General features: G+C 40.1%; 3 protein-coding genes across 3 annotated transcripts; 2 read left to right on the top strand and 1 right to left on the bottom strand.

Annotated features, from left to right (window-relative positions):
• Positions 1–3492: 3492 nt before the first annotated feature.
• LOC110280424 (uncharacterized) lies at positions 3493–10738 on the bottom strand. The gene is made up of 4 exons (XM_052260454.1): positions 10586–10738; positions 7779–8169; positions 3825–3980; positions 3493–3719 (listed from the first exon to the last, which is right to left on the bottom strand). Exons 1-4 carry the CDS (start codon positions 10736–10738, stop codon positions 3667–3669), a joined length of 753 nt encoding a protein of 250 aa, XP_052116414.1. The 3' UTR covers positions 3493–3666.
• Positions 10739–11360: 622 nt separating this feature from the next.
• On the top strand, positions 11361–15782 carry LOC127746601 (uncharacterized). The gene is made up of 6 exons (XM_052260455.1): positions 11361–11608; positions 13430–13685; positions 14103–14117; positions 14197–14283; positions 14394–14520; positions 14873–15782. The coding sequence occupies exons 1-5, from the start codon at positions 11361–11363 to the stop codon at positions 14454–14456; spliced, it is 669 nt and encodes a 222-aa protein (XP_052116415.1). The 3' UTR covers positions 14457–14520; positions 14873–15782.
• Positions 15075–15377, top strand: LOC127746602 (uncharacterized). The gene has a single exon (XM_052260456.1). The coding sequence runs from the start codon at positions 15075–15077 to the stop codon at positions 15375–15377; it is 303 nt and encodes a 100-aa protein (XP_052116416.1).
• Positions 15783–17070: the final 1288 nt, after the last annotated feature.

Raw genomic sequence — 17070 nt, forward strand, 5'->3', positions numbered from 1 at the left:
TAGGGATCCTTGAGGTGCAAGCTACAAGAATCTCACTAGAGATGGCAAACAATTCAAGAAAACAGGCTTATGGATTTGTAGAGGATGTTTTAGTGAAGGTTGAAGGCCTTTACATCCCTGCTGACTTCATAATCCTGGACCTTGGGAAGAATAGAGATGAATCTATCATCCTTGGCAGACCCTTCCTAGCCACAGCAAAAGCTGTGATTGATGTTGACAAAGGAGAGTTGGTCATTCAAGTAAATGAGGAATACCTTGTGTTTAAGGCTCAAGGATCTCCTTCTACATACATGGAGAAAAAGTATGACAAGCTTCTCTCAATGCAGAGTCAAACAGAGCCCCCACATTCAAACTCTAAGTTTGGTGTTGGGAGGCCATCATCATGCTCTGAGTATCTGTGAGGCTCCATGAGAGCCCACTGTCAAGCTATTGACATTAAAGAAGCGCTTGTTGGGAGGCAACCCAATCTTTACTTATCTATGTTAAATTTCTATTGTTATTTTATGTTTTTCTTTAGGTTGATGATCATGTGGAGTCACAAAAACAACTGCAAAAATCAAAGCAAATTCAAAAACAGCATTAAAAATAGAACACCCTGGAGGAGGAGCTTACTGGCGTTTAAACGCCAGTAAGGGTAGCAGAATGGGTGTTAAACGCCCAGTCTGGCACCATTATGGGCATTTAACGCCAGAAAAGGGCACCAGACTGGCGTTTAACGCCAGAAATGGGCAACAAGCTGGCGTTTAACGCAAGAAAGGGGAAAAAAAGCTGGCGTTAAACGCCAGAAATGGGCAGCAACCTGTCGTTTAACGCCAGGATTGGCACTCAAAGGGGCGTTTACACGCCAAAATGGTACAGGGATGAGAAATCCTTGACACCTCAGGATCTGTGGACCCCACAGGATCCCCACCTACCTCAACTCTCTCTCTCTCTTCTTCACACCTTCCCATAACACCCTCCCCAAATACCCTTCACCAATCACCTCCATTTCTCTTCCCCATCACCTCTTCACCAATCACCTCCACCTACTCTTCCCCAAAAACCCTACCCACCTCACAATTCAAATTCAAATCGTTTCCCCTCCCAAACCCAACCCCTAATACACGAACCCCACCCCTCACTCCACTCCTATATAAACCACTCATCCCTCCTTCATTTTTACACATCATAAATACTTCTTTACCCCCCTTGGCCGAACCACTCATAACTCTCCATCTCCTCTATTTTCTTTTTTTTTCTCCCTTCTTTTTTCTTTTGCTCGAGGACGAGCAAACCTTCTAAGTTTGGTGTGGTAAAAGCATTGCTTTTTGTTTTTCCATAACCATTTATGGCACCTAAGGCCGGAGAAACCTCTAGAAAGAGGAAAGGAAAGGCAAAAGCTTCCACCTCTGAGTCATGGAAGATGGAGAGATTCATCTCAAAGGTCCATCAAGACCACTTCTATGAAGTTGTAGCCAAGAAGAAGGTGATCCTTGAGGTCCCTTTCATGCTCAAAAGGAATGAGTATCCGGAGATCCGACATGAGATTCGAAAAAGAGGTTGGGAAGTTCTCACCAACCCCACTCAACAAGTCAGAATCTTAATGGTTCAAGAGTTCTATGCTAATGCATGGGTCACCAAAAACCATGATCAAAGTGTGAACCCGAACCCAAAGAATTGACTTACAATGGTTCGGGAGAAATACTTAGATTTCAGTCCGGAAAATGTAAGGTTAGCATTCAACTTGCCAATGATGCAAGGAGATGCACGCCCCTACACTAGAAGGGTCAACTTTGATCAAAGGTTGGACCAAGTCCTCATGGACATATGTGTGGAAGGAGCTTAGTGGAGAAGAGACTCTAAAGGCAAGCCGATTCAATTGAGAAGGCATGACCTTAAACCCGTGGCTAGAGGATGGTTGGAATTCATCCAACGCTCCATCATTCCTACTAGCAACCGATCCAAAGTAACTATAGATCGGGCTATCATGATCCATAGCATCATGATTGGAGAGGAAGTAGAAGTTCATGAGGTCATATCTCTAGAACTCTACAAAGTGGCTGACAAAACCTCCACTTTGGTAAGGTTAGCCTTCCCTCATCTCATCTGTCACCTATGCAATTTAGTTGGAGTTGTCATAGGAGAAGACAGCCTCATTGAAGAAGACAAGCCCATCACTAAAAAGAGGATGGAGAAAATAAGAGAGCCCACTTATGGACCTCAACAAGAGTATGAGGAAGTCCCTCATCAAGAAATCCCTGAGATATCTCAAGAGATGCATTTTTCTCTATACAACTATTGGGAGCAACTCAACACCTCTTTAGGAGATTTGAGTTCCAATATGGAGCAACTAAAGATGGAGCACCAAGAGCACTCCATTATTCTCCATGAAATTAGAGAGGATCAAATAGCCATGAGAAAAGAGCAACAAAGGCAAGGAAGAGATATAGAGGAGTTCAAGCGTTCCATTGGATCTTCAAGATGAAGAACTAGCCGCCATCACTAAGGTGGACCCGTTCTTTGATTCTCTTGTTCTTATCTTTCTGTTTTTCTGATTTTTATGATTTATGTGCTATCTATGTTTGCATCTTCATTACATGATCATTAGTATCTAGTGCCTATGCTTTAAAGTTATGAATGTCCTATGAATCCTTCACCTCGCTTAAATGAAAAAATGTTTTCTGAAAAAGAAAAAGAAGCACATGAATTTCAAAATTTAAAATATTTTAATTATTTTGATGTGGTGGCAATACTTTTTGTTTTCTGAATGAATGTTTGAACAGTGCATATTTTTTATAGTAAACTTTATGAATGTTAAATTTGTTGGCTCTTGAAAGAATAATGAAAAAGGAGAAATGTTATTGATAATCTGAAAAATCATAAAATTGATTCTTGAAGCAAGAAAAAGCAGTGAATAGAAAAATTTATATGCAAAAAAAAAGAAGAGAAAAAGAAAAAACAAGCGAAAAAAGCCAATAACCCTTTAAACCAAAAGGCAAGGGTAAAGAGGATCCAAGGCTTTGAGCATTAATGGATAAGAGGGCCTAAAGGAATAACATCCTGGCCTAAGCGGCTAAACCAAGCTGTCCCTAACCATGTGCTTGTGGCGTGAAGGTGTCAAGTGAAAAATTTGAGACTGAGCGGTTAAAGTCGTGGTCCAAAGCAAAAAGAGTGTGCTTAAGAGCTCTGGACACCTCTAATTGGGGACTCTAGCAAAACTGAGTCACAATCTGAAAAGGTTCACCCAGTTATGTGTTTGTGGCATTTATGTATCCGGTGGTAATACTGGATAGGGGTGTAATCGGTTCGGTTTGGTTTGGTTTTGGACCGAAAACCAACCGAACCGACCTGATCGGTTGTACGTTAATATCAACCATTCGGTTGGCTGTTTTCTGGACAACCGAACCGAACCGAACCGAACCAACAACGGTTTGGTTCGGTCGGTTTTTTCAGTTTTTTTATACATAATAAACAGAATTTAAAATATCATAAAATGAAGTTTAAAACCTTCAATAAACTAGAATAACAAAAGTATATCACATCCAAATCTGATACAAATTCAACTTAATTAAATATAAAACAAAAGCAATTAAAAATGTCTAGCAAAATAACAAAAATAAACACATTTTAAACCGCAACAGTCACTTTAAAACAACTAAAAACCAAACAGCCAATCAACCACCATAGTTAATCTGAATCTATACCAGACTCATCTTCATCTTCTCCGGTTGGTGCAATTTCTACAAAAATAAAACAAGAAAATCAATATAGATTATAAATATAATATAGATTATAGATTATAAACATAAACCATGAAAGGAACTACAAATTTTTTTTTTGCTTACCTAATTCAAGTTTCTCAAACTCTTCAATAAGTTCCTCAAAATCAGTTGTCATCGGAGAAGCACGAAGCCAATTTTGTGTGCATATCAATGCCTCAACTGTCTTTGGAGTTAAAGAACTCCTATAGTTGTTAAGCACTCTTCCACCAGTGCTAAAAGCTGATTCTGAAGCAACAGTTGAGACCGGCATTGCTAAGACATCTCTAGCTATTTGGGATAAGATAGGATACTTGCTAGAATTTACCTTCCACCAATTCAATATGTCAAAAGTATTTTGATCACAAGGCTTCTCTAAACCATCCATCAAATACAAATCCACCTCATTCTTGTTGATGATCTCATGAAAATGCACCTCCTTAAAAAAATCACCAGCCATGTCGCCATCAGGTACTCCCACATCTGATGCACCATCCATTGTTGTTGAAGTAAAAGATCTTCCCCCATTATTTGCATTCATATAGCATTCAAACATCTTGGAGAAGGTTTTTTTCACTTTTGCACCCAAAAAATCAGCATCATCCTTATCATATAGCTTTTCAAAGCTAAAGTTCACAAACTTCAACTTGTATCTAGGATCAAGAATCACAGCAACAAAAATCATCATATTGATATTTTTAATGTTACCCCAGTACTTGTCATACTTAAGCTTCATCCTCTCAGCCATACTCCCAAGTAATGGATCTCAACTACCACAAGAAGCCTTGAACACACGCAAAATCTTACAAAACTCATGAAGATATTGAGAAGAAGTCACAAGCAAACTACCAGACACACTCTTTGTAACATCATGAAAAATTTTCAAGAATTCCATAAAGTGTTTTGCATTGTCCCAATCAATATTCATCGGAATACCACCTTGCATTAGAGCATATTCTGTATCTCTCTCCCTTATCCTCTTGAACGCCTTTTGAAACTTCAAACCACTTTCAAGCATGGTGTATGTAGAGTTCCATCTAGTGGGAACATCGAGTTGAACAGTACACTTGTCTTGTATCCTAGCTTCCTTAATGAAATTTTTGAACCTATTCATACGACTAGGGGAAGCACGCACATATCTAATAGCATTTCTTATCTTGCTAAGATTCATGCATTTCTTTCAATCCATCATTAACAACAAGATTAAGAATATGTGCACAACACCTAACATGCAAATGCTCTCCTTTCAAAGGATGTAAATTCCAATCCTCCATTCTAGTTCTTAGGTAAGATATTGCAGTATCATTAGAACTAGCGTTATCAACAGTAATTGTAAACACTCTAGATATCCCCCACCCCAAAAGACATCTCTCAATTTTTCTACCAATTGTTTCTCCCTTGTGGTTTTTAATAAGACAAAAATTGATAATCCTCTTTTGCAGTTTCCAATCATGATCAATGTAATGAGCAGTGAGACACATATAATTCAGATTTTGCACAGAAGTCCAACAATCAGTAGTTAAACAAACAGATTGATTCGGTTGCTTGAACACAGTTTTCAACCTATTCTTCTCACTAATATAAAGACTCCAACAATCCTTAGCAATAGTAATCCTTCTTGGAAGTGGAAATCTAGGTTGCACAATACTCATATAGAATCTAAATCCCTCCCCCTCAACAAACTTGAATGGTATCTCATCAACAATTATCATCCTAGCAAAGGCTTTTCTACACATTTCAGCATCAAAAGTAACTGCAGTAAATACCCCTTCACCCTCTTTTTTTTTGTTGGAAAGTAAGGATTGTTTGACTAGGGTCACCCGACTCCCTAGGAAATTTTTTACATTGGTTCAACAAATGATAACGCATATTAGTTGTACCATTTCTATGAGAATCACATGCATATGATGCACCACACCAATTACATTTAGCCCTAGGATGTGATGGCTTGGAATTAGGATCCTTTGTAAAGTGTTCCCAAGTCCAAGATCTAGGTCTAGAAGGTTTTTTGTTACCTTCATTAGCTTCATCCTTGCTATCCTTTTCATCAGTTTCCAGAGTGCTTGTAGATGGATTTGTTGGAGTTGCTCCCGGAGTTGCACCCACATTAGTTGAATGAACCTTCCTCTTCTTTGATCTAGGATGGGGCGGGGGTTTGGTAAGCACGCCACTGTCCATTGAAGAACGTACCGCGGACTCAACAATTTCACCCCCAACTTCAGGCGTCCGCTCACTGGGCACCTCATTGCTTGTTGGCTGCATATATATAAACAGAACAATAAAAAATTAGCATTTTTAATTCATGAACAGCACCAAAACAAGCTCTAACAGTACGACTAGCTAGGTTATTTGCATTATTTAATACTCATTAACTGCCATATAATCAACAGAATTTAAATTCATTACCAGCTCTAACAGTCTACCAAAACAAGCATCATTGGATATATTAATCTATGAGATTAAAAAAAAAGATTTGCCGACTCAGCAAAGTACTCGTATATATTATTTATTAATTAATTCAACGCATGGTTTCAATGACCTACCTCAAATTAAATAATCTAAAGAAGACTCAATTGGAGTATTAATCTGCAACAAGCTAAGTAGTATATGGGCACGTGCAGTTTGTTCTTCTTATGAAGAAAATGTCAACTTCAACTTTAGGTAGTGGTAATATTTTAAAGTATATGTATTGCAAAGTGCATATATAAAATAATTAAATGGGGATTAACAACATGATTATAGTGTGCATGCATAAACCTGAAGTTATTAGTGATTCAACTTCGTTCTTTGTTTTCAACTGAAAGGAAACATCCAACAATTAACTAGGCCGTCCGCCAACCATCTTTATGAAATTAAAAACCATAATAAATAAATAAATTTTTTATTTCTTAATTAGTCTGCTTCTATGTCATAGAAAAACAAAGGAAACAAATTTTAAGTAGCAAGAGTTAAGCTATAATATGCACACCAAACTGGAATTTGCCAAAATTTCTCCCTCAAAAGGTCCTACACTCTTACATACTGGAATCATTCATAGTATATGCTCTTATGGTGTGCACACAATTTTCATTTGCTACCTGTATGTATTGGGGACTAAAGTGACATATCAGTTTATTTTCTATTTTGTTGAGTGTTTCTGATATATGCAATGAAAAATCCAACTGCATTGCAATTACTTGTTTTGACATGCCAAATGATAATGGAATAAATTCCAATCCTAGTGTACTCTAGTTCCATATTATGCTTTATGATTGAACTTGTTGAGATAGGAATCTGTTGGACAATTTGTTGGTCTATCTAGTATCTACCCATATTATGTGTTCTCCAAAGAGAATAGTAATCATATTAGCATCCATAACTGCTTGTTCAGAATCTAAAAACAGAATTTCTAAAATACATAACCACAAAGGCACAAATAGAATTTCTAAAAAACATAACCACAAACAATTGTTCAGGTTAAATCAAGCATAAATGCACAATATCACATTATCACTAAACAAAATCTCTAAAAACAATTGTTCAGAATTTCTAACCTCCGAAGAAGACATTGTGGAGTTGCTTTTTGCAGGAGATGGCTTGGTCACAGACTGATAGGAGTGCTTTATGCTTATCATCGCTCGAGTTGGAGTGTTAGACTGCGATGGCCACTGGAGTCTTGTTGGCAACTGTACTGCTGCTCCGTGACAGGACTGCTGCTAGGTGAATGGAATGCTCCTCAGCGACGGCTACCCTACGGCGGCGATGACTGAACGCCTTCGAGCAAGGAGTGGCGACTTCCTTCACGGTGGACAGGGTCTTCTTCTCTCGAGCATGGAGGAATCGCCGAATCGGAGGTGGAACCGTGGAAGAGAAGAAGAGAGCTCAGAACAGAATCGCCGTTCGCATAAAAGGGAAGAAGAAAGCTAGGGTTCTGTGTGATAGGGCTCTTTTATACCTAGGTTAAAGGGCAATTTTGTAAAAACACACCATTGAACCCTCATTCTTCGGTTCGGTTCGGTCACTAAACAAAATCTCTAAAAACAATTGTTCAGAATTTCTAACCTCCAAAGAAGACATTGTGGAGTTGCTTTTTGCAGGAGATGGCTTGGTCACAGACTGACAGGAGTGCTTTATGCTTATCATCACTCGAGTTGGAGTGTTGGACTGCGATGGCCACTGGAGTCTTGTTGGCAACTGGACTGCTGCTCCGTGACAGGACTGCTGCTAGGTGAATGGAATGCTCCTCAGCGACGGCGACCCAGCGACGGCTACCCTGCGGCGGCAATGACTGAACGCCTTCGAGCAAGGAGTGGCAACTTCCTTCACGGTGGACAGGGTCTTCTTCTCTCGAGCATGGAGGAATCGCCGAATCAGAGGTGGAACCGTGGAAGAGAAGAAGAGAGCTCGGGACAGAATCGCCGTTCACGTAAAAGGGAAGAAGAAAGCTAGGGTTCTGTGTGATAGGGCTCTTTTATACCTAGGTTAAAGGGCAATTTTGTAAAAACACACCATTGAACCCTCATTCTTCGGTTCGGTCCGGTTCGGTTTGGTTTTTGCCGAGCCAACCGAAAACCGAACCGAACCGATCGGTTTAGTTCAAAAAAAACCAAAAAAATCGATTTTTTCGGTTTTCTAATCGGTTGTTGTAAGATTCGGTTCGGTTCTGCGATAATTTTTGGTCCGGTTCGGTAACTTACACCCCTAATACTGGAAAACAAAATGCTTAGGGTCACGGCCAAGACTCATAAAGTAACTGTGTTCAAGAATCAACATACTGAACTAGGAGAATCAATAACACTATCTGAATTCTGAGTTCCTATAGATGCCAATCATTCTGAGCTTCAAAGGATAAAGTGAGATGCCAAAACTGTTCAGAAGCAAAAAGCTAAAAGTCCCGCTCATCTAATTAAGACTGGTCTTCATAGATGTTTTCAAAATTTATTGTATATTCTCTTCTTTTTATCCTATTTTGTTTTTAGTTGCTTGGGGACAAGCAACAATTTAAGTTTGGTGTTGTGATGAGCGGATAATTTATACGCTTTTTAGCATTATTTTTAGTATGTTTTTAGTATGTTTTAGTTAATTTTTATTATATTCTTATTAGTTTTTACACAAAAATCACATTTCTAGACTTTACTATAAGTTTGTGTGTTATTCTGTGATTTCAGGTATTTTCTGGCTGAAATTGAGGGACCTGAGCAAAAATCTGATTCAGAGGCTCAAAAAGGGCTGCAGATGCTGTTGGATTCTGATTTTTCTGCACTCTAAGTGGATTTTCTGGAGCTACAGAAGCCCAATTGGCGCACTCTTAATTGCATTAGAAAGTAGACATCCTGGGCTTTCCAGCAATATATAATAGTCTATACTTTGCTCGAGATTTGATGGCCCAAACTGGCGTTCCAAGTCAGCATAAAAATTCTGGCGTAAAACGCCCAAACTGGCACCAGAATTTGAGTTAAACGCCCAAACTGGCACCAGAATTGGAGTTAAACGCCCAAACTAGCACCAAAGCTGGTGTTTAACTCCAAAAATATCCTATGCACGTGAAAGCTTCAATGCTCAGCCCAAGCACACACCAAGTGGGCCCCGGAAGTGGATTTCTGCATCATTTACTCATTTCTATAAACCCTAGGCTGCTAGTTCATTATAAATAGGACCTTTTACTATTGTATTTTTATCTTTAGATCATTTTTGAGACTATCTTTGGATCACTTTTGATCTCTTGATCACATTTTGGGGGCTGGCCATTCGGCCATGCCTGGATCTTCATCACTTTTATATTTTCAACGGTGGAGTTTCTACACATCATAGATTAAGGTGTGGAGCTCTGCTGTTCCTCATGAATCAATGCAATTACTACTATTGTCTATTCAATTCACGCTTATTCTTGTTCTAATATATTCACTCATACTTCAACCCAATGGATGTGATGATCCGTGACACTCATCATCATCCTCCCTTATGAACGCGTGCTTGACAACCACCTCCGTTCTATCTGCGAAAGCTTGAGTGTGTATCACTTGGGTTCCTGGTTCACGACGCATGATTGCCTCTCCTGACAACAAAGCCTTTCAATTCCGTGAAATCAGAGTCTTCGTGGTATAAACTAGAATCAATTGGCAGCATTCTTGAGATCCGGAAAGTCTAAACCTTGTCTGTGGTATTCTGAGTAGGATCTGGGATGGGATGACTGTGACGAGCTTCAAACTCATGACTGTTGGGCGCAGTGACAGTGCGCAAAAGGATCATTGGATCTTATTCCAACACAAGTGAGAACCGACAGATGATTAGCCCTGCGTAACCCGTCGCCAGACCATTTTCACTGAGAAGACGGACGGTAGCCATTGACAATGGTGATCTCCCAACATACAACTTGCCATGGAAGGGAGTACGCATGATTGGATGAAGGCAATAGGAAAGCAGAGATTCAGAAGGAACAAAGCATCTTCATACGCTTATCTGAAACTCCTACCAATGAATTACATAAGTACTTCTATCTTTATTTTATGTTTCCTTTTGTCTTTTAATTATCAAAACTCATGACCATTTGAATCTACTTGACTGAGATTAACAAGATGACCATAGCTTGCTTCAAGCCGACAATCTCCGTGGGATCGACCCTTACTCACGTAAGTTATTACTTGGACGACCCAGTGCACTTGCTGGTTAGTTGTGCGAAATTGCAAAAGTGTGATTATAATTTCGTGCACCACGCTCCACCAGCCTATTAATTTCGGTGGCATCTTCCTCCACTTTCTTATCCTTCTCGACGAGCTGAGTCTTGAAGAACCCTTCCCGGGCCGTCAGGTCGGCAATATCTTTTTGGGCAGCACGAAGCTTTCCCTCTAGAACCTGGCGCTGGCCAAAACGGGCTCCACCTTCCGGGCAATGGCAGTAGCTCGGAGGAGGCTGCGATAAACCCACTTTGCTTGGGCAGCAAGGTCCTCCTCCCGAAAGAACTCCTCGGTCCCCGGGAGGAGTTGAGAGTCAATAAAGCCCCCAGCATCAAAACTCCTCTCCATTACTATTAGAGTCTCCCCAGCAGGTCCCTTTTGTTTCTTAGGATTGGGCACGGTGGTCAAATTGGGATCAGCCTCGAGGCCAATTTCCTGCTCCAGGATCGGCTCCTCCACAGCCGCGTTCTCCAGAGGGCGTTCAACCTGAGTGCTCCTGGAAGGCTAGGAGTCGTCTTAACCTCCTGCAGCAACTTGGCCGCTCCCTTCGCCAACGGCGTCGGAGCCCAGGTTGTCTGAATGGGTAGCCGAGGAATCGTCATCATCACTTCCAAGGAAGTGGGCCATAAGATCGGACATGGTGGTCTTCCCATCAGCCAGGGAAACTGCAGAGGAAACACAAGTAAGATACCAAAGTTAGCAATAAGAAAAACCAGAAGAAATGGAAAGGAAGGGTCTAAGAAAACAAGGCGATAACCTACCGACATGAGTACGACCGACTTCCCGGTCCCCTATCACAGTGAGGATTCAGATTCTTGGAACCAAAAATCATCGACAGTATGTCAGCAATCCGGCGGTTCTCCTCACTCATCCCCTCGTAAGTTTCTTCTATCAAATAGTCCGAGTCCGCCCCGAAACCCTAGTAGGTCGGGATCCTTCTTTCCCCCTGCAGGGTAAGCCATAAAGGGTGATGACCCGGGGTAGGCCGTACCTTAAAGAAGGTGCTCTTAAAGTGATGGAAAGAATCTTCGAGGAGACCAAATATTCTACGGCCTTGAACGGCCCGGAAGGGCATATGCCCTTTCTTCGTCTTTCCCCGTGCGAGAGGGGTTCGTTAGAAGAAAGAGATAGAGGAGACATTTACAGAGGCCGAGATCTCCAAGTACTCACACACCAGTTCGAAACACCGAACAGCGGCCCAGCTATTTGGATGAAGCTGTGATGGGGCAACGTCGCAGCGGTTGAGTAGTGACATAATGAAGGGGGAGAAAGGAAGTCGGAGACCCAACATGGTGAACATAGGCTTATATACCCACAGCTAGTCGACCACCTGGGGGGAAGCCATGTTTTTATGGCATACCCTCTCACGTTCACCGGGGATATAGACCTGGTAGTGTGCTTCCTCGGGACCTCCCCCGCATAAGGAACCCGCGTCCCGAAGAGCCTGGAGCTCCTCCCTAGTTACCTAAGACGGTGTGTCCTTCACATCCGAGGTCACCCAAACGTAAAATTCAATAACGTTCGGTGCTGGTGTCGCACCATACCTACAGCGGGGGCACCACTCAAGTTAACCCGGGAGATCGCTAAGTCGAAAAATAAACAAAACGGATCTACGACTAAATATATTACTGATCTATAATTTCTGCGCTAGTATCTAAAGCCTGGATTTACTATAAACGCTTGAATGGTACCCCCTAGCAACTATCTAACATGGACTATATTTATTCAAGCAAACATGAACCAAGGCGAAAAAGAAAAAATGGCATGCATCATGAAAGTGACAGTCGCAAAACAGAACAAGAAGGAACTAAGCAATGAAATAGCAAAAGGAGCGTGAAGCACTTACAGAGAAACGTGCAGAAAGAAGATAATACTTAGATGAAGAACTGCGCGCAAAAGTTTCTTCGAGAGTGATCTGGAAAATGAAGCAATAAACAGAAGCAAATGAAAAGGGGAATGAAAATGTGGAAGCAAATGAAAAAGATGGTAGTTTTGAGAAAATCAGAATGGTAACCGTAAAAAAAGGAAGCGCGAAAAGATAGGGGCACAATAGTCTTTTTTCTTGGGTTTTCAAATCCATCATTATGAGCTTTAAATGCTCGACGTGAAGGTTGAAGCGACACGCCAAGCTACGCGTGGGGGCAAAACACGCACACGAAGTCGCGTCCTCCATCAACGGACTCCCGATCTACGGGGAGCTCAACCAGAGAAGGGGCGAGTTACACTAACGCGCCAATCACCTATTTTAGTGATTAACGCATTGGAGGCACTAATTCGACCCAGCCCACCAGCAAATTGGGTTCGGGTGTTCCCTGCAAGCCGACCCGACGGGTTTCCTAACCCGCCAACTCGCCTCACTCCTCTACCTCATCAGAACCCCTGGACAGCTGGAAAGAAAACTTTTAAGAAAGAGGATCTGCACATGTGGGACCCACTCTAGTACAGACTATATAATGGGAGGGCCCTACCCCCCAAGTACATCACTCCCTTTACCCTAATTGCCGCCTCTTGTACGGACACTAACTTGAGCGTCGGAGTCCTTGCAGGTGGCACCCCCCTCCTCGTCAGCTCAGAAGAGTCTCGCTCACCTGCGCTCCGGAGCTCTCTCAGGCCAGGCATCCAGTAACCCACCAACTCTCGAACTCTATCGTACTAAATTCATTTCGGACCCGAGTAACCGAATAATAATTAACTTATTATAACTTGGAAAAGAGATAAGTAAATAATATACTATTATGATAATAATTTTAAATTCTGACGGATATATTCACAAAAATATTATATATATATATATATATACTTCATCAAATAAATTAGTTCTAAAAGGCATTGTTCTGAAAACCGAACCGGACCGGCCGGTTCGACCGGATTAACCGAAAACCAGTCAATTGTCCGGTTCGGTTGTTGTGAAAAACCGTCCTGTAAAAAACCGGTTTAAAAACCAGTCAAACCGGCGGTTAATCGGTGAACCGCCAAAACCGCTCGGTTTTTTTCCGGTTCAGTGATATATATATATTGTTAAATAAAAAACATTCAAAGTGGAAGGTCTGCTCGCTTCTCGATCCTCTTCTCCTCAACGTCGAGTGCTTGTTCGGAACTGTTGGCGACGCCGCCGCGAAGGGCTTCTCCATTGTCGTCTGTGCTCGATTTGTTGGTGCCCATCTCTCTCTTCGAGTTCTCTCTCTATTCGAGGCTTCGAGCTCTCTCTGTCTCTCTCTTTCTCACTGCGACGTGTCTCGCTGCTCGGCTGTGGAGTATTCACCGCGCCGTCACCATCTTTCCTCCCTCGCCGCTGGTAAGCACTACTGCCTCAATTTATTTTTGGTTATTTTGTTAATTTTATTTATTCTGATTTTTGAGTTGTTGGCCGTTGATATTTCCGATTCTACGTTGTTGATGAACATTGTTAATGCTAGAATTTTTTCTGATTCTGAGTTGTTTATGGCTTTATGCTGGTTTTTCTGATTGAGTTGTTAATTTTGGTTGCTGATTTTCATTGAATCTGAATTGTTGATGGTGGTATGGTAAAATTGATTTTGTTGCTGCCTTCTGATTTTGATTTTCTGTGCTTGATTTATTTGTTCTCTGTTCATGATTTTGTTTACTGGCTTCATTATTTGTTTGTTTGCTGGCTTCATGATTCTGAGGTTATTTTTTCATGAATTTATTTGCTGGCTTCATGAATTTGTTTGCTGCTTCATGAAATCCTGAGACTGCTGATTACAAGGTGATAATACTCATTCACATTGCATTCAAATTCTCCTTTTGTCTGGTTTACTAATCACTTATGATACTGTTTAAAATAGAGGGCTACTGAACTAGAAGACATCATACGTACGAAGAATTCGACGATCTCAAAATTAAAGAAGGATTTGGTGGTTCTAGAACAAAAGGTAAGAAGCTGATACAAGATATTGTCATTTTGAGATGATAATGAATAAGGACACACATAATTTTTCTAAGAAGTGGCCACATAACTGGTTTTTTTCACTATTGAATGTAGGTTATGCAGCTTACTAGAGAACGCCGAGCCTCCTTCACTGTCTTTTATTTAATATTCAATTAAACCGGTTGAACTCCGGTCGAACCAGTGAATCATTAAACCAGTGACCTCACCGATTTATTGACCGGTCCGGTTCTCGCAACCTTGATTTTAATATTATTTGTTATCTAATGATCTAATTAAACAATAATTACATGAGTCGAATTCTAGATTTAGGTTTTATAATAATCCGTTCTGTTTTTGAAACTCAATCTTTCTATTGTGATAGGAGATGGGATTTTGAGTTGAATTCCATTATTTTTCAAATGTAGAAGAATGGGAATAATAGATTATTGAAAGTCCTTGTAGAAGAAAAGGTTAAGTAAAATCACTAAACGGGATAATTAAAGGTTACTTATTGGAAAGTGTAAATCCTTAGGTATCTTTCCACTTGAGTATGACTGAAATCTGTGTTGTTGTGGTGGCTGTGTGACCTGCAGAGGATTAGGGCAAGGCATTGAAGTTGAAGTGTGGAAGAGTTCTTAAGAGGTTGTTTCCACTAAAGGAATGGAGGCATATGGCAAATCTATGGTTGCAGCTCCTGCAAATGTTATTTATATGTCGAGTATTTTGGGCCGTGATGGACCAACTCCTATGCATAAGTGCGACTGGAAATGTTAAAAAGAAAATGTTTGTGGGAACATGTATCGCTGCAAGCTAACAGGGCTAACTCACATCTGTGATAAAAACTGTAACCAGAGAATTTTGTATGATAACCACAGCTCGCTTTGTAGAGCAAGTGGTCAAATTTTCCCCCTTACACCAGCAGAGGAACAAGCAGTGAGGGGTGTTCGAAGAAAGCTCGATGCGGATAATTCATCGTCTGATGGCTGTGGTTTTAAGCGTAGACGGGAGGCACAATTCCATACTTCTCCTTTCGAGAGATCTTTTTCTGCTGTCAGTCCTATCTGCAGCCAAGTTGGAGATGGCATGGATATGAGCTAGATACATATTTCCTTCCTTTTTGGATCTTTTTTCTTTTTCCCTTTTACTATCAGATGAGTATCAATTACAGCACTTGAATAAATGGACTACCTATTGGTGGACAACATGTATGTCCATCCACTTTGAGAACTCTTTATATTTCCAGTAATAATGTAATGTGGCACTTAAAGTAGCTTGACTGGTTTAGTATTCAGATGACTTTAGTTTATTGCTTACCTTGGTGGGAAGCAGACATTTAGCTGGCTACAAGATGAAACTCAGACTTTATGATGCCTGGATTTGATTTAGGACCTGAAATGATGTACTATGTATCAGCATTCAACAATTTACTTAACTGTAACCCTTTTCTAGCTGGCTGTTTTGTAGTTTCTAACGAATATCTAATTGCAATGCATAACTTTCCAAGAGTTGGTGTGTTAATTACTAATACTACTGCTGTGAGTGGCACTATTTTTTTAGATCTTGTTTTATCTTAATTCCATTAGAATAGGGCACCATTGGCAGTCATGTCTATTAGGCTGATAATTCTAATCAGGGTAATTTTTGATAACCTTGATCAATGCAGGTAAGGTTCCTAATATACTCAAAATAGTCAAGTATAAAGTATGTGAAAAACACTACTCTTTCTTTTTTTTTTTCATTTTTTCTTCCTGAATGTCTTCCTACTTTTGCAGACTCACCAGAGATGGAATAGCTTACATTTTTAAAATTGTCATTCTATTATCTTTTCTTTACATCCTCTGATTAATTGCTGGCTGTCTGAGTTTAATGTAACTTGTGCAGGTTCAGAAGCATGTACTATCAAGGAGCTTTATAAACATTTGTATTGCAGATAAATATAGAATTGGTTTATATTAGAAAATGAAATATTGATACCTATCTGCTTATTTTCTAGATGTAGGAACAAGCATTGCCACTTATGCTAAAGTTTGCATCTACTGGAGTTTGGGTAGGAGGATGGTTATGGGGTTGTGAAGAATCTTGAGATTCCACAGGTGCTTCAGACAGGAAGTGACAGACAGATGGTTACGATGTCCTCGCTTTGCAAGTTTTAATGAATCTGTTAAGATTTGAAAAGCTTGGAAAGTATATACCCAGTTACATGTTAAATTGAGACCACATTTCTTTATCCACCAAATTAGATTATCATCTATTGGGTGTGATATTTATTGGGCTAAAAGAGAAGGACTTGATCAAGGCAGACCTAGTTATTTACAAGTATGAGCACAGTGTATATATCAAACTTACATTTCCTCTGTACATTTGAGTATTGAAAAAGATTTACCCTGTATTTGAGCCTTAGGATATTTTCTTGCAAGTTTTTCATTGTGTCGTCTGGGCAGATTCAACTTTGTATTGAATGATATTATGTATTTTGAAATTTTGATGCCATAAATTTGTAATGGTAACCATGGCTGTTGCTTTTACTCTATCATTTTTGTAACATACCATTAATATTAATTAGTGGAACATTTAGAACAGTTGAGTTTCACTTGTGTATACAAAGTATTTTTATGTTATAAAGATAGAAAATTTATTAAGCCAAGGAAGCCAAAGTAAGTTGCCATTCAGAATAAATCTTAGCAAAAAGGTTTACCTAAATAACAAGTTTTGAATCCACCATAGAGCAAAGATAGGTAAAATCTCATACAATTGCTCTTGTTAAGAATCGAAGACCTCCCACTTACTAAAC

The sequence above is a fragment of the Arachis duranensis genome, chromosome 4 (assembly GCF_000817695.3).
Source record: "Arachis duranensis cultivar V14167 chromosome 4, aradu.V14167.gnm2.J7QH, whole genome shotgun sequence".
Taxonomy (NCBI): Eukaryota; Viridiplantae; Streptophyta; class Magnoliopsida; order Fabales; family Fabaceae; genus Arachis; species Arachis duranensis.

What these genes read in the sequence shown, in the direction of transcription:
- LOC110280424 (XM_052260454.1), bottom strand. Translation starts at nt 10,738, where the DNA reads ATGGAGAGGAGTTTTGATGCTGGGGGCTTTATTGACTCTCAACTCCTC. An exon ending in CCACAATGTCTTCTTTGGAG is followed by an intron (nt 3,981 to 7,778) that starts GTTAGAAATTCT and finishes CTTCAGAATCAG; the next exon opens with CTTTTAGCACTGGTGGAAGA. An exon ending in GTTTGAGAAACTTGAATTAG is followed by an intron (nt 3,720 to 3,824) that starts GTAAGCAAAAAA and finishes TTATTTTTGTAG; the next exon opens with AAATTGCACCAACCGGAGAA.
- LOC127746601 (XM_052260455.1), top strand. Translation starts at nt 11,361, where the DNA reads ATGACCCGGGGTAGGCCGTACCTTAAAGAAGGTGCTCTTAAAGTGATG. An exon ending in CCAGCTATTTGGATGAAGCT is followed by an intron (nt 11,609 to 13,429) that starts GTGATGGGGCAA and finishes AAACATTCAAAG; the next exon opens with TGGAAGGTCTGCTCGCTTCT. An exon ending in TGGTGGTTCTAGAACAAAAG is followed by an intron (nt 14,284 to 14,393) that starts GTAAGAAGCTGA and finishes TATTGAATGTAG; the next exon opens with GTTATGCAGCTTACTAGAGA.
- LOC127746602 (XM_052260456.1), top strand. Translation starts at nt 15,075, where the DNA reads ATGTATCGCTGCAAGCTAACAGGGCTAACTCACATCTGTGATAAAAAC.